General features: G+C 45.2%; 1 protein-coding gene across 2 annotated transcripts in view; it reads left to right on the forward strand.

Annotated features, from left to right (window-relative positions):
- The first annotated feature begins 1,517 nt into the window (after positions 1 to 1,517).
- The window catches only part of LOC147009332 (uncharacterized), a 34,912-nt gene continuing 21,617 nt past the window's right edge, over positions 1,518 to 14,812 (forward strand). The window contains exon 1 of one of the 2 annotated variants that reach the window (XM_085861832.1): positions 1,518 to 2,121. In XM_085861832.1, the coding sequence (XP_085717958.1) occupies positions 1,971 to 2,121 (151 nt within the window). In that variant the 5' untranslated portion in view covers positions 1,518 to 1,970. The remainder of the gene's footprint in view (positions 2,122 to 14,812) is intronic. The other variant, XM_085861831.1, reaches the window with a different exon arrangement.

Consider the following 14,812-nt stretch of genomic DNA (forward strand, 5'->3'; position numbering starts at 1 on the left):
GAGAGTGAGAGGAGCAGATGCCATAGCCTGGGAATAATACAGGTCGGGATTTTTGTTTCACTTGAGTCGGAGTCGTTAACCACGATTGTATGAAGTTAATACATGTGAATCTCCCAGAAAATGTTGAGGCAGCAGAAACGGTTATGTATATGTATATATTGGTTTAAATTGGAACAAGATAGGTACAGAAACTCATTGGAGATAGAAGGGTACAGATATTGGCACGACTTGTAGGTGACTTGTTTCTGGATGGGTGATTGTGGACATCTGTGCTGAGTGTGATGTCTGTCAGAGGGTCACGTCAAGGGACAGTGTGTGTTTGGTGTTGTACAGGGTGGCCTGAAAATCGTTTTACCCTTCCCCAGTGAAAACTTCGTTTTAAAAATCTTTCCCCTCGCCAGAGGAGAGGGCATTGCAGTTGGATCCATTTGTTTGTCCGCACAGAACTTTGTTGTTTTTTTCTCCGCATCCACTTCTCGGATCAAGACAATTTTCACTCTCGGAGCGACTACGCATGTAGAATGTTTTGATGATAATAATTATAACATCATAGGTCACGTTGTGTGGCAGCTTTGTTGGATTGAGCGAAAATCTCTTTTTTTGATAAAACTTTCTCTGGAACCGCTTCTCAATTGACATGAAACTTCACACTTATGATCTGGTGAGGATGGTGAACATATGTTTTAAATTTCAACCTGATCGAATACATGGTCTGGCAGCCAGAATTGTTTAATTTTTTGAATCTGGGTTCTTTCTAAGTTTTTTTTAAAAGTTTTTTTTTTTAAACAAGGCTCACTTGGCTGTGCCTGGGATGGGTTTGAGGGTCGAGGAGTAGCAGCTGAAATGCGAATCCTATCCAGGTTCCTCCTGATGACTTCATCTTTGCTTTTTGCTTGTTCGGGTTCCTTCTGACGTCTCCAATGCAGGACTGTACCGATTTGATCTTCCATTTGATTTGAATTTAATTTATTTTAGTCCCATTCTGAATTCAATTGAATAACTGGAAGGGCACTTGGTCGAGCACAGACCTCCACTACATAATTTCTGATCCACGAGAACGTATTGGGCCCAATACTTTAATAAAACAAGGACAAATGTGTCCAAGAGCAGCGTCCTGAAGGTTTTGTCAGCTAAAAGAAAAGAAAAAAATTAAATTTTTTTTAAAAAAAAACAACAACAACAACTTCCGATATTTCGTCACGTGCCTTCATTAAGCCAATAGCGAAACCCGTCATAATGTATTTACGTATTTACGATATATCGTGTATTTACGAAATAAATAATGTATTTACGAAATTACAATACGATAAATGGAATAATCTTTAAATAGTAACGTGAACTTTTCGAAACTTTAAAGCAAATGTCCGAATATATTTAAAAGTTCATGATAGACGCTCTCAAAAGGCACCGTCTATGTGAGGATGTGTACATGTGTTTAGTATTTAAGGAGATCCGGATCTTGTACATACAAGAGCTGAGTCCGAGAGATCTTCTTCTTCTTCTTCTTCTCCTTCCTCCTTCCTCCTTCCTCCTTCCTCCTTCCTCCTTCCTCCTTCCTCCTTCCTCCTTCCTCCTTCCTCCTTCCTCCTTCACATCTGGATAATTGAATCAATGTGTCGTGGTCACACACTCGACCTCGACCTCCCTGCCCGTACCTGACGTACCATCTATGGTTTCCGAGCTCTGATTGTCCCAGTGTGATGTTCAAGGTTCAAACACGAGCCCTTGGGTTCTCATTCTCCATTGTGGTTCGATCAGGAATTCTTGTTCGTTTTTAAACAAAACCCGAATGTGTTTAACGACGTCGTCGATCTGTGGCGAATCTGCGTATTGGAATTGATGAATGAACTCGTTTTCAGGGATCGCTTCAGTCAGTGAACTGTCTTCACTCACACGTTGTTGTTCGACTGCATTGAGCTTCATGACACTGTACTGTATATACTACACTGTACTGTACTGTACTGTGCGCCATGAATCGAGATTTCTTCAGTGAGGAGAACAGAGAGAACCCTCCGGGATCCACGAGTATCTCGGATGGAAGGAACGTGCTCGGTCCGGAAGGTTCTCACACGGACTGCGGGTCCAGGATCGCTCCACCCGAGGGTCACGAGTCGGGACACGGTACGTGCTGTGTCTCTACACATCGTCCCCACGCGGTGACGCACGTGGGTTCCTCTATTCATTCATGACGGGTTATGTTGTTGATCGGACGATGAATCGTCGTGTGGATTGGTTCAACATCGGTTGATATCTTATAATATGTATATATCAACCTTATTCGAATCACTGACTGATATTAAACATTGTACGCCTTCCGAGTGACGTACAAAGCTGTAATTTTGTATGCCGATGAACATCAAAGCCGGTACACAAGGGAAAAAAAGTCACAGAACCGTTGGCAAGTGTCCGGAAAGTAAAATAAAATTAATTAAAAACAAATAAATGGGAAAAAAATTTTGCAGGCAAGCAACCCGAGACAATATGGAATCACGGTAATTTTGTGTGCCGACAGACATTGAAGCCAATACACTGGGAAAAATGACAGAACAGTTGGAAAGCATCCGTAAGTTTAAAATATAAATAAATGACAAGTCTGAAGACGACGATGGTTCACGAGCGGTATTTGACGATGTAGATGGTTTCAGAAGTCAAGGATGAGACAATGTGATAATTTTTGACCAAGTTATAAAAATGATCAACATGATGTGGTACGAGTGACAGGTTATTAGCTGCAGAATGTCGAAAACCCGGTTTCGTTCAACAACTTTCAAAATTTGACCTTTGCATAACCTTTAAAGGTCACAAAACAATGTTGTGGACATTAAAATAAGGACACAGGATACGTGCTATAGCTTATTGGAGTTAGTTCGTCGAAGAAGGTCGAAAACCTGGTTCGATGCGCACAACTTTGAAAATTTGACCTTTGTGGCCTTTAAAGGTCAAGGATTATGACCTTTGATGCAAAACTTCCTCTGGAACATTCCAGGAACAATATGACATCATTTAGGCTATACGGCATTTCGCACTCCTCGGATTATCCATACTTTGATTAAATCAGCGAAAGAACAAACTTGAAGGGGACACCATGCGCAAGGTGATCCAGATGGAGCAAAATGGTTTCAAGACTTTAGGTGGGGAATGACCTCAAGATTATGCATAAAAAATATTGTCATCCTCGCTCTCAAAGTTTGGGCGGTCGTATGATTTTTATGTCAAAATTCGCAATTTTCTACGTTTTTGACCTTGTGACCTTGACCTTGGGACGAAAATGAAAAATCGGACAACAACAAGTTTTAGATAATTCATTTTGCTATTCAAATACCGAAGAACCCATTCCATTCAGTCAATTCCCTCGGAGAAGATAGATTTGAAATCCGACTACTCCCTAAAAATGGCTATTTTTGGGGCGTGGTCCCGCCCACAATGGGCGTAGCACGCCCTCATCTAGGAAAACACAACTAGACATTGATATCGAACACATAACCAAGTTTCATCAAGATCGGATCAAAGTCCACGGAGTTATGCTCTGGACAGACAGACACACAGACAGACAAGCCGGTAGGCGGACATGGGTAGTCGCCCACCCAATAGAACTTGATGCGATGGGCTCGTTCGATGGGAAATGACCTGATGATTAAGCACAAGAAAATTCATGATTCTAGCTTCAAGGGTTAATGGTGCAGATTGTTTTTTCGTTAAAATACCCCCACATTTAGAGGTTTTTTGGCCGTTGCTAGGCAACGGAAGGGTCCATAGCAACGGTTCTTTCTCACACATAACTAGGACATACCATGAACCTACCATACCAGTTTCATGTATATCTGACTCATAGTCTCTGAGATATAACGAACTTCGTTTTTTTATTGTTTTCGACCGGGGTTCATTCAAAGTTTATCTTCTCCGACAGTTTTCATAGGATCCGGCTAGAAATATTTGACAATATGGCTGAATGTCCTGCCCACAGTCGCTTGTGGCCCGATTTTTGATTTTCGAAAAAATAATTTTTTTATGATTTTTCAAAAATTTCAAAGTCCCATTTCTAGGCAACGGTGGTGTCCATAGCAACGGTTCTCATTTGCACACAACTTGGTCATGGTATGAACCTACCCACCAAGTTTCATCGAAATCGCCATTGTATTAACGGAGCACTGGACCGAACAGACAGACAGACAGACAAACATATCGACGGAAAAACTGATAATAAGGGTAGAACAAGTTTCAAAATTTCTTTAAAAAATTTTTTTCGACTGGATCGACTACCCAACAGACAGACATAACGAACAAGCCGATAGGCGGACATGGGTAGTCGACTACCCAATAGAACCTGACATGATGGGCCCGTTCGATGGGGAATCACCTGAGGATTAAGCACAAGAAAATTCATGATTCTAGCTTCAAGGGTTAATGCTGCAGATTATTTTTTCGTTAAAATACCCCCACATTTAGAGATTTTTCGGCCGTTGCTAGGCAACGGAGGGGTCCATAGCAACGGTTCTTTCTCACACATAACTAGGACATACCATGAACCTACCATACCAGTTTCATGTATATCTGACTCAAAGTCTCTGAGATATAATGAACTTCGTTTTTTTATTGTTTTCGACCAGGGTTCATTCAAAGTTTATCTTCTCCGACAGTTTTCATAGGATCCGGCTGGAAATATTTGACAATATGGCTGAATGTACTGCCCACAGTCGCTTGTGGCCCGATTTTTGATTTTCGAAAAAATAATTTTTTTATGATTTTTCAAAAATTTCAAAGTCCCATTGCTAGGCAACGGTGGTGTCCATAGCAACGGTTCTCATTTGCACACAACTTGGTCATGGTATGAACCTACCCACCAAGTTTCATCGAAATCGCCATTGTATTAACCGAGCACTGGACTGAACAGACAGACAGACAGACAAACATATCGATGGAAAAACTGATAATAAGGGTAGAACAAGTTTCAAAATTTCTTAAAATTTTTTTTTTTTCGACTGGATCGACTACCCAACAGACAGACATAACGAACAAGCCGATAGGCGGACATGGGTAGTCGACTACCCAATAGAACCTGACATGATGGGCCCGTTCGATGGGGAATCACCTGAGGATTAAGCACAAGAAAATTCATGATTCTAGCTTCAAGGGTTAATGCTGCAGATTGTTTTTTCGTTAAAATACCCCCACATTTAGAGATTTTTCGGCCGTTGCTAGGCAACGGAGGGGTCCATAGCAACTGTTCTTTCTCACACATAACTAGGACATACCATGAACCTACCATACCAGTTTCATGTATATCTGACTCATAGTCTCTGAGATATAACGAACTTCGTTTTTTTATTGTTTTCGACCAGGGTTCATTCAAAGTCTATCTTCTCCGACAGTTTTCATAGGATCCGGCTGGAAATATTTGACAATATGGCTGAATGTCCTGCCCACAGTTGCTCGTGGCCCGATTTTTCATTTTCGAAAAAATAATTTTTTTATGATTTTTCAAAAATTTCAAAGTCCCGTTGCTAGGCAACAGTGGTGTCCATAGCAACGGTTCTCATTTGCACACAACTTGGTCATGGTATGAACCTACCCACCAAGTTTCATCGAAATCGCCATTGTATTAACCGAGCACTGGACCGAACAGACAGACAGACAAACATATCGACGGAAAAACTGATAATAAGGGTAGAACAAGTTTCAAAATTTCTTAAAAATTTTTTTTTTCGACTGGATCGACTACCCAACAGACAGACATAACGAACAAGCTGGTAGGCGGACATGGGTAGTCGACTACCCAATAGAACCTGACATGATGGGCCCGTTCGATGGGGAATCACCTGAGGATTAAGCACAAGAAAATTCATGATTCTAGCTTCAAGGGTTAATGCTGCAGATTGTTTTTTCGTAAAAATACCCCCACATTTAGAGGTTTTTCGGCCGTTGCTAGGCAACGGAGGGGTCCATAGCAACTGTTCTTTCTCACACATAACTAGGACATACCAGGAACCTACCATACCAGTTTCATGTATATCTGACTCATAGTCTCTGAGATATAACGAACTTCGTTTTTTTATTGTTTTCGACCAGGGTTCATTCAAAGTCTATCTTCTCCGATAGTTTTCATAGGATCCGGCTGGAAATATTTGACAATATGGCTGAATGTACTGCCCACAGTCGCTCGTGGCCCGATTTTCGATTTTCGAAAAAATTAATTTTTTATGATTTTTCTAAAATTTCAAAGTCCCGTTGCTAGGCAACCCCGCAGGTGTGCAACAATGCAGGTGAGCAACCTGAGACAATGAGGAATCACGGTAATTTTGTGTACCTCTACCTGATGTAATCACTGTAAATCTACCCATATGTACCTCCACCTTGTAGGAACTGCTGACTGTACATCCCGATTGGGACATGAACTCGACCGCTATCGACTGTAGGGTGCTTGTCGAATGACTTAAGCACTCAAGCAAGTGCTCCGATTAAATGGTTGATAAGGAACAGCATAGCTTGGCTTGCCAAGCGGTATAACGCTGGTTGGTAATGGCAAAAAACAAAACCGCCGATATCTTTACATTTTCAGATTTCACTCCAGATTTTGAGTGATTTAATCCACGTGATCCGATCCTCCAAACTCAAAATATATTTCTATTGTCTCCTTGAATTGGTCTGTGAGAAAGTCGTATCATATTGTGCATGAAATTGGTCCAAGCTCCTAATTTGAAAACTATAGCACTTACAAAAGTGATTTATACAGAGATTCGTAGCGATGTAGATCAGGCATTCGATGATATCACTGAGGAAAGTAGAAAAAATACAAAAAACATTTTGAGCGCGTTATCGTTAATAAACTGTTGTGGCTTGTTCCAACTCAAGGCATTGTTGAACAGGCCAAACAAAATGGGCTTGGACTCATCGCTGGACATGGTATTCCAACACTGGCGGTGTGGCAAAGGAGATTGACCATGTGCTCGTTGATGGCCACTGGAGGATAATCCAAAACTGCAGGGTCTACCGGAGTGCTCAGTTCCTCAATACCAACCACAGGTTTGTTGTAGCAACTCTGAAGTTGCACCTTAAATCCAGGAGAATGGTACCATCCCAGCCTCGGCTGAATGTTGGCAAGCTCAAGGATGAGAGGGGAGCTGAGGAGTTTGCGAACAGGCTCAGTGGAGATTTGGGGGGTCTGGGTGCTTTGGGGGATCCTGAAGAGTTGTGGCATGCCTTCAAGACAACCGTCCTTGATGCTGCCCGGAGATGTGTTCGTACTCACTGTAGGGCGAAGAAGAATTTTGTCTCTCAAGGGGCACTGGATACCATTGACCAGAGTTGCAGGACAAGGCTGAATGGCAGTGCTGAGCTGTTCAGGGAGCTGAGGCGTAAAACTGTACGTGCACTAAGGGTGGACAAGGAGGCCTATGTGCGAGGAATCTGAGAGGGGGTAGAGCATCACCTGAAGTCAAGTGATTCCCGACCTGCTTACAGGGGAATTCATTGCATTGCGTTCATCCAAGCCCATCCCTCGGTGCACTTCAGTTAGAGCAGAAGGTGGAAGGCTCTTGACTTCAGACAGAGGAGTCTGAAGTGAAGGCCCGCTGGGCCGGTTACTTTGAGCGGTTGTACCAGGCTGATCCCCCAACTGTCGAGTTGGACGTCAAGGGTGTTACAATCCCTGTTGCTGACCCTCGAATCAACTGTGGTCCACCTACGCTTGTGGAAACACGGGCTGCGGTGAACCAGTTGAAATGGGGTAAAGCTCCTGGGATCTGTGGCATCCATGCTGAGCTTCTCAAGGCTGGTGGAAATGCTGCAATCATGTCATTGCATGCAGTTCTGATCTCTGCCTGGAACACAGGCATCATCCCAACTGACTGGAAGAGGGCCTTGTTGTCCCTCTCTGGAAAGGGAAGGGTGATCGCCAAGACTGCAACAACTACCGAGGGGTGATGCTGCTCTCAGTGCTGGGCAAGGTATTTGCTCGGATAATTATTGATAGGGTTCGCCATTATCTGCTTGAGCACCAGCGTCCAGAGTAGTCAGGCTTTACATCAAAGGGGTCAACGATTGACCGTATTCTTGCTCTTCGGGTCCTCACCGAACGCAGGTGAGAGTTTAGGCAAGGGCTGCTTGCAGCCTATGTTGATCTGTAAAGCGTTTGATTCAGTGAATCGGGATGCCCTCTGGAGGCTTGGTCTTCCTGGGGTGCCACCAAAACTGATCAATCTGATGTCTGAACTATACTCTGGTACTGAGAGTGCTGTGAGATGTGGTGGTACCATCTCTGACTTATTTCCAGTTGTTACTGGAATTTGTCAGGGATGTGTACTGGCCCCAAAACTTTTCAGCACTTGTATGGACTGGATTCTGGGGAGGATGTCGGAGAGAACAAGCTGCTGTACATAGTTTGGGAATGTCAATATCTCTGACCTTGATTTCGCAGATGATGCAGTCACCTTTGCAGAGACTTTGGATATCCTTTTGGGGGCTGTCGAGGTGCTGAATGAGAAGTCGGAGCCGCTGGGATTATGGGTTTCCTGGGTCAAAACTAAAATCCAGGCTTTCAATGACATCTTGGATGCTGCTATCCTGTCTGTACCTGTTTGTGGTGAGGATGTTGAGGTCACGGAGAGATTCACTCACCTTGACAGTAATATTCATGTCTCTGCTGGGTGTGAGCCAGAGGTAAACAGATGTCTGGGTCAGGCCTGGGGAGTCATGGATTCACTGGATCATGGGGTGTGGCACTGCCGGTACCTTGCGGGAGGACAAAAGTCCGAGTGTTCAGGTCCTTGGTGCCTCCAGTCTAGCTCTATGGATGTGAGACTTGGACTCTGACCAAGGATCTGGGACGGAGACTTAATTCCTTTGGTGCCAGGCCTCGTCGGAGAATCCTTGGCTTTCACTGGTCGGACTTTGTGTCCAACGAGCAGTTGCTGAGAGAGACTCAAATGAGATTTGTTACCTGCATAGCCTGTGAGCATCAGCTGCTGCTGTATGGACATGGGACTCGTTTTCCTGACGCTGATCCTGCTCACCAGATTCTTTCAGCGAGGGAGCCTCATGAGTGGAGGAGGCCAATGGGCCGACCCCATGCCTCATGGTTGCAGCAGGTTGAATTGCATCTCAAGGAGATGGGGATGGCCCAGGCATCTGCCTGGGGGATGGTCAGACTGAGGCCCCTGGAGTACCAGACAGAGGTCCCTGGAGTACCGGCAGAAAGTGGACGCAGCGACGTGCTGCTCCGGCGCATGCTCCCACACCTGACCTGACCTGACCTGACTTTACGTCGGTCAAAATGGCCGATTTAGTCAATTTCTTCAAAAATCTTCTTCACGAGACCCACCAGTAAGAATAGTACCAAATTTGGGTTGCAACATTAGGCCAGGGTGGGGATGTTAAATTGCGGAGGTCATGCAAATCGCATGACTGGTGGTGTCTCAAAATGGCGGTCGCACAAATTCCTTCCAAAATCTTATTTTCCAGACCCACCAGTCAGAATGCTACCAAATTTAGGTAACAACATTAGAACGGGGTCCTGATGTTAAATTGCAGAGGCCATGCAGATCATGTGACCAGCAGTTTGCCAAAATGACGGTCATGCATATGCCTTCCAAAATCTTCTCTGGACCCATCAGTCATAATGCTACCAAATTTGGGTTGCAACATTAGGCCAGGGCATGGATGTTAATGAAATTGCAGGTCATGCACATCACATGACCGGTCAGGTCAGGTCAGGTATGGGAGCATGTGCCAGAACAGCACGTCGCTGCGTCCACTTTCCGCCGGTACTCCAGGGGCCTCCGTCTGGCCATCCCCCAGGCAGATGCCAGGCCCATCCCCATCTCCTCGAGATGATGGTCAACCTGTTGCAACCATGAGGCACGTGGTCGACCCACTGGCCTCCTCCACTCATGAGACTCCCTCGCTGAGAGAATCTGGTGAGCAGGATCAGAGTCAGGAAAACGAGCCACATGTCCATACAGCCGCAACTGACGCTCACGGACTATGCAGGTAACAAATCTCATCCGAGTCTCTCTCAGCAACCGCTCGTTGGACACAAAATCCGACCAGCGATAGCCAAGGATTCTCCGAAGAGACCTGGTACCAAAGGAATTAAGTCTCCGTCTCAGATCCTTGGTCAGAGTCCAAGTCTCGCACCCATAGAGCAAGACTGGAAGTACCAAGGACCTGAAGACTCGGACTTTCGTCCTCCCGCACAGGTACCGGCAGCGCCACACCCCATGATCCAGTGAATCCATGACTCCCCAGGCCCGACCCAGACGTCTATTGACCTCTGACTCGCAGCCAGCAGAGACATGAATATCACTGCCAAGGTAAGTGAATCTCTCCACGACCTCAACATCCTCACCACAAACAGACACAGACAGGACAGCAGCATCCAAGATGTCACCGAAAGCCTGGATCTTAGTTTTGACCCAAGAAACCCGTAATCCCAATGGCTCCGACTCCTCATTCAGCACCTCGAGGGCCCCCAAGAGGATGTCTAAAGTCTCCGCCAAGATGACTGCATCATCTGCAAAGTCAAGGTCCGAGATCTTGACATTCCCAAATGACGCACCGCAACTTGATCTCTCCGACATCCTCCCTAGAATCCAGTCCATACAAGTGCTGAAAAGTGTGGGGGCAAGTACACATCCCTGACGAACTCCAGTAACAACTGGAAATAAGTCAGAGATGGTACCACCACACTTCACAGCACTCTCAGTACCAGAGTAGAGTTCAGACATCAGATCGATCAGTTTTGGTGGCACCCCACGAAGACCAAGAATCCTCCAGAGGACATCCCGATTCACTGAATCGAACGCTTTACAGAGATCAACATAGGCTGCAAGCAGCCCCTGCCGAAACTCTCGTCTGCGTTCGGTGAGGACACGAAGTGCAAGGATACGGTCAATCGTTGATCTCTTTGGTGTAAAGCCTGACTGCTCTGGACGCTGGTGCTCAAGCAGATGGTGGCGAACTCTATCGAGAATTATCCGAGCAAAGACCTTGCCCGGCACTGAGAGCAGCGTCACCCCTCGGTAGTTGTTGCAGTCTTGGCGATCACCCTTCCCTTTCCAGAGAGGGACAACAAGGCCCCTCTTCCAGTCAGTTGGGATGATGCCTGTGTTCCAGGCAGAGCACAAAACTGCATGCAACGACACGAGTGCAGCATTTCCACCAGCCTTGAGAAGTTCGGTATGGATGCCACAGATCCCTGGAGCTTTGCCCCGTTTCAACTGGTTCACCGCAGCCCGTGTTTCCACAAGCGTAGGTGGACCACAGTTGATTCGAGGGTCAGCAACAGGGATTGCAACACCCTTGACGTCCAACTCGACAGTTGGGGGATCAGCCTGGTACAACCGCTCAAAGTAACCGGCCCAGCGGGCCTTCACTTCAGACTCCTCTGTCAAGAGCCGACCACTCTCTGCTCGAACTGTAGTGCTCCGAGGGATGGGCTTGGATGAACGTAATGCGCGAATTCCCCTGTAAGCGGGACGAGAATCACCTGTTCACAGTTGATGCTCTACCCCCTCACAGATTCCTCGCACATAGGCCTCCTTGTCCACCCTCAGTGCACGTACAGTTTTACGCCTCAGCTCCCTGAACAGCTCAGCTCTGCCATTCAGCCTGGCCCTGCGACTCTGGTCAATGGTATCCAGTGTCCCTTGAGAGACAAAATTCTTCTTTGCCCTGCGGTGAGCTCCAAGGCATCCACCGGCAACATCAAGGACGGTGGTCTTGAAGGCGCTCCACAACTCTTCAGGACCCCCCAAAGCACCCAGACCCCCCGAGTGTCCACTCAGCCTGTTCGCAAACTCCTCAGCTACTCTCTCATCCCTGAGCTTGGCAACATCCAGCCTCGGCTGGGATGGTACCATTCTCCAGGATTTAAGGTGCAGCTTTAGAGTTGCTACAACAAGCCTGTGGTCAGTATTGAGGAACTGAGCACTCCGGTAGACCCTGCAGTTCTGGATCATCCTCCAACGACCGTCAATGAGGACATGGTCAATCTCCTTTGCCACACCGCCAGCGTTGGAATACCAAGTCCAGCGATGAGCTTCTGGGCGCTGAAACCATGAACCAGCCACCCTAAGTCCATGACTTCTTGCAAAGTCAAGGAACTTAGTGCCATTGTGGTTCATAGTTCCTGACCCATGGGGACCAACACACACCTCATAACCGTCCCTATCAGTTCCAGTCGATGCATTGAAATCCCCCAAGACTAGAAGTGTATTTCGTCTGGGGCACTGATCAACCACAGACTCGAGTGTGGCGTAGAATGCATCCTTCACGGTGAGATCACTCGCCTCAGTCGGAGCATAAACAGAGACCAGGGAAATGACACCTAAGGAGTGACGAATCCTTAATCTCATAATACGCTCGTTGACCGGTGTTACCTCAATTATCATTGTAGTCAGCTTATTGGACATAGCTACAGCAACTCCTTGGGTATGGTAACCATCAGAGCGACCAGACCAATAGTAGGTGTACCCACCCACCATTATCTCGCTGCAATCCGGTCTCCGAACCTCAGAGAGAGCTGCAATCCCGATGTCCAAACGCTTGAGCTCAGATGATAACAGAGACAGGTGATCATCCTCTCTTAGGGATAGGACATTCCAGGCACCCACCCGAAGGGACCACCTCAGGTTAACCCAAGGAGACCGCCATCTGGTGGACGACACCTCAGCACCACTCCGACACTCTCCCGCAATCTGACCCAGGGATGTTACCCCGGGATGTTACATGACCGGAAGTGTGTCAAACACCCCAGGGATGTTACATGACCGGAAGTGTGTCAAAATGGCCGCCGGAGTCAACTTTTGGGAAAATCGCATCAATTCCTTTAAAAATCCTCTTATCCAGACCCACCAGTCACAGTGCTACCAAATTTGGGTTACAACCCTAGGACAGGGTCATGATGTTAAATTGCGGAGGTCATGCTGATCACGTGACCGGAAGTGTGTCAAAATGGTTGACTGATTAAATGTTTGGGAAAATCGTGTAAATTCCTTCAAAAACCTTCCTCTCCAGGCCCATCGGTCAGAATGCTGCCAAATTTGGGTTACAACATTTGGCCAGGGCCCATTTAAGCTGCAGGTCCAGTGGTCCTATTTTTTTTATCTCACTTTACAGCAATCCTTGACATCCACACTCATTTCTCGAGATCACAAGATACCTTATTTCAACCTTTTTACTCGTACATCATACTCTATTGATCCACTACATTTTTTAATTGCCACGTCTTTGAAATAGTATTGATGGAGCAGTAAAGGCACAGTCATCTGTGGGTCAGTTTAAGTCTTCTTATAAATGAAATTTGATCTCGTATTATTGAAAGTTTCTTTTCTTACACATTTATTTGTTGTTCGCTCCAGCAAGTTGCCTTATTGTTATTTCATTTTTTAAAAAAAAGCTCTTTATTATCTTGCCAAAACGAAGTTTTTGCAAGATATGTTAGTCAGCTTGTATGTTTTTTATTTTTTTTTTGTCTGTAATCACATGTAAAAAATTCTGCAGAGCACAATTATCATCGGAAATTTTTGTAACTTCGCATATCAGAGGCCTATAGAGGTCCCTTTCAGTGCACAAAATTTTGAAGGTCAAGGTCAAAGGTCAAGGTCACTTTGGCGCAAATCAGGGGAGTCGACGAAACCTTTATTTTTTGAGTAATTTTGATCGGATCGTCTTCAAACTTCATGGGAATATAGTTCATGGTCTGGCGTTCAGCTGATTAATTGTTGGTGGCGATTGGCCTTGACCTTCATGGTTAGCGCCTGAGGTCAAACATATTTGACCCCAAGGTCAAATTTTCAAGTTTTAGGAACCATATCGTGTAGTACCTCAAATTGAACACCTCGATGACTGCTTTCTAGATATGTCAAGCTTGAGACATTATGACGTCATTTGGTGACGTAATGAGGCAAACGCATATTTTTCATGGTTACTCTGTAGAACGATTCTCATCGGAATCTCTTGTAGGCAGATATTCCTCAAGGAGTCGCTCCTGGTGGATAGCAGCTCTGTTCACCTCAGTGTGACCTTAAAGAAGTCACACGTGGTCACCTTTTGGCAAGATACGGGTCACCCTGCGGGTGACATTGTTTTTATTCTTATTTTTGTTATTCACAGTATTCTTCCCCATTTTTCCTTAATTTGTTGTCATTCGGTAGTTTTGGTCCAATTATCGTTTGTCATTAACCTCCGCCATCGAAGATCGGAGGTTACTGTTTTCACCCCTTTCTGCTTGTTTGTTTGTTTGTGAACAGTATTACGGAAAAACTCCTCGACGGATTTCGACGAAACTTGGTGGGGGGAGGGGGTTAGGTATGGTCCAAGGATTATGCCATTAGATTTTGGACTTGGTCCCCCCCCCCAAAAAAAATTGTTAGAGGAAATTTTTTTTGCATTTCTACATGTTTTAAGTGATTTCCAACCCCCTCCCCCCAAAAAAAAATTGTTAGAGAAAAAAAAATTATTTGCAACTTTTTTTCAACAAAATTTTGATTTTTTTTTTTTGCATTTCTACATGTTTTAAGTGATTAGGATTTCAACGAAACTTGGTGGGGGGGGGTTAGGTATGGTCCAAGGATCATGCCATTAGATTTTGGACTTGGTCCCCCCTCCCCAAAAAAAGAATTGTAAGAGAATTTTTTTTTTTTGCATTTCTACATATTTTAAGTGATTTCCAACTCCCCCCCCAAAAAAAATTGTTCGAGAAATTTTTTTTTTGCATTTCTACATGTTTTAAGTGATTTCCACCCCCCCCCCCAAAAAAAAATTGTTCAAGGAAAAAAAAAATTTTGCAACTTTTTTTCAACAAAAAATTTTTTTT

The sequence above is a fragment of the Eptatretus burgeri genome, chromosome 17 (genome assembly GCF_056783735.1).
Source record: "Eptatretus burgeri isolate ZD-2024b chromosome 17, Ebu_testis_v1, whole genome shotgun sequence".
Taxonomy (NCBI): domain Eukaryota; kingdom Metazoa; phylum Chordata; class Myxini; order Myxiniformes; family Myxinidae; genus Eptatretus; species Eptatretus burgeri.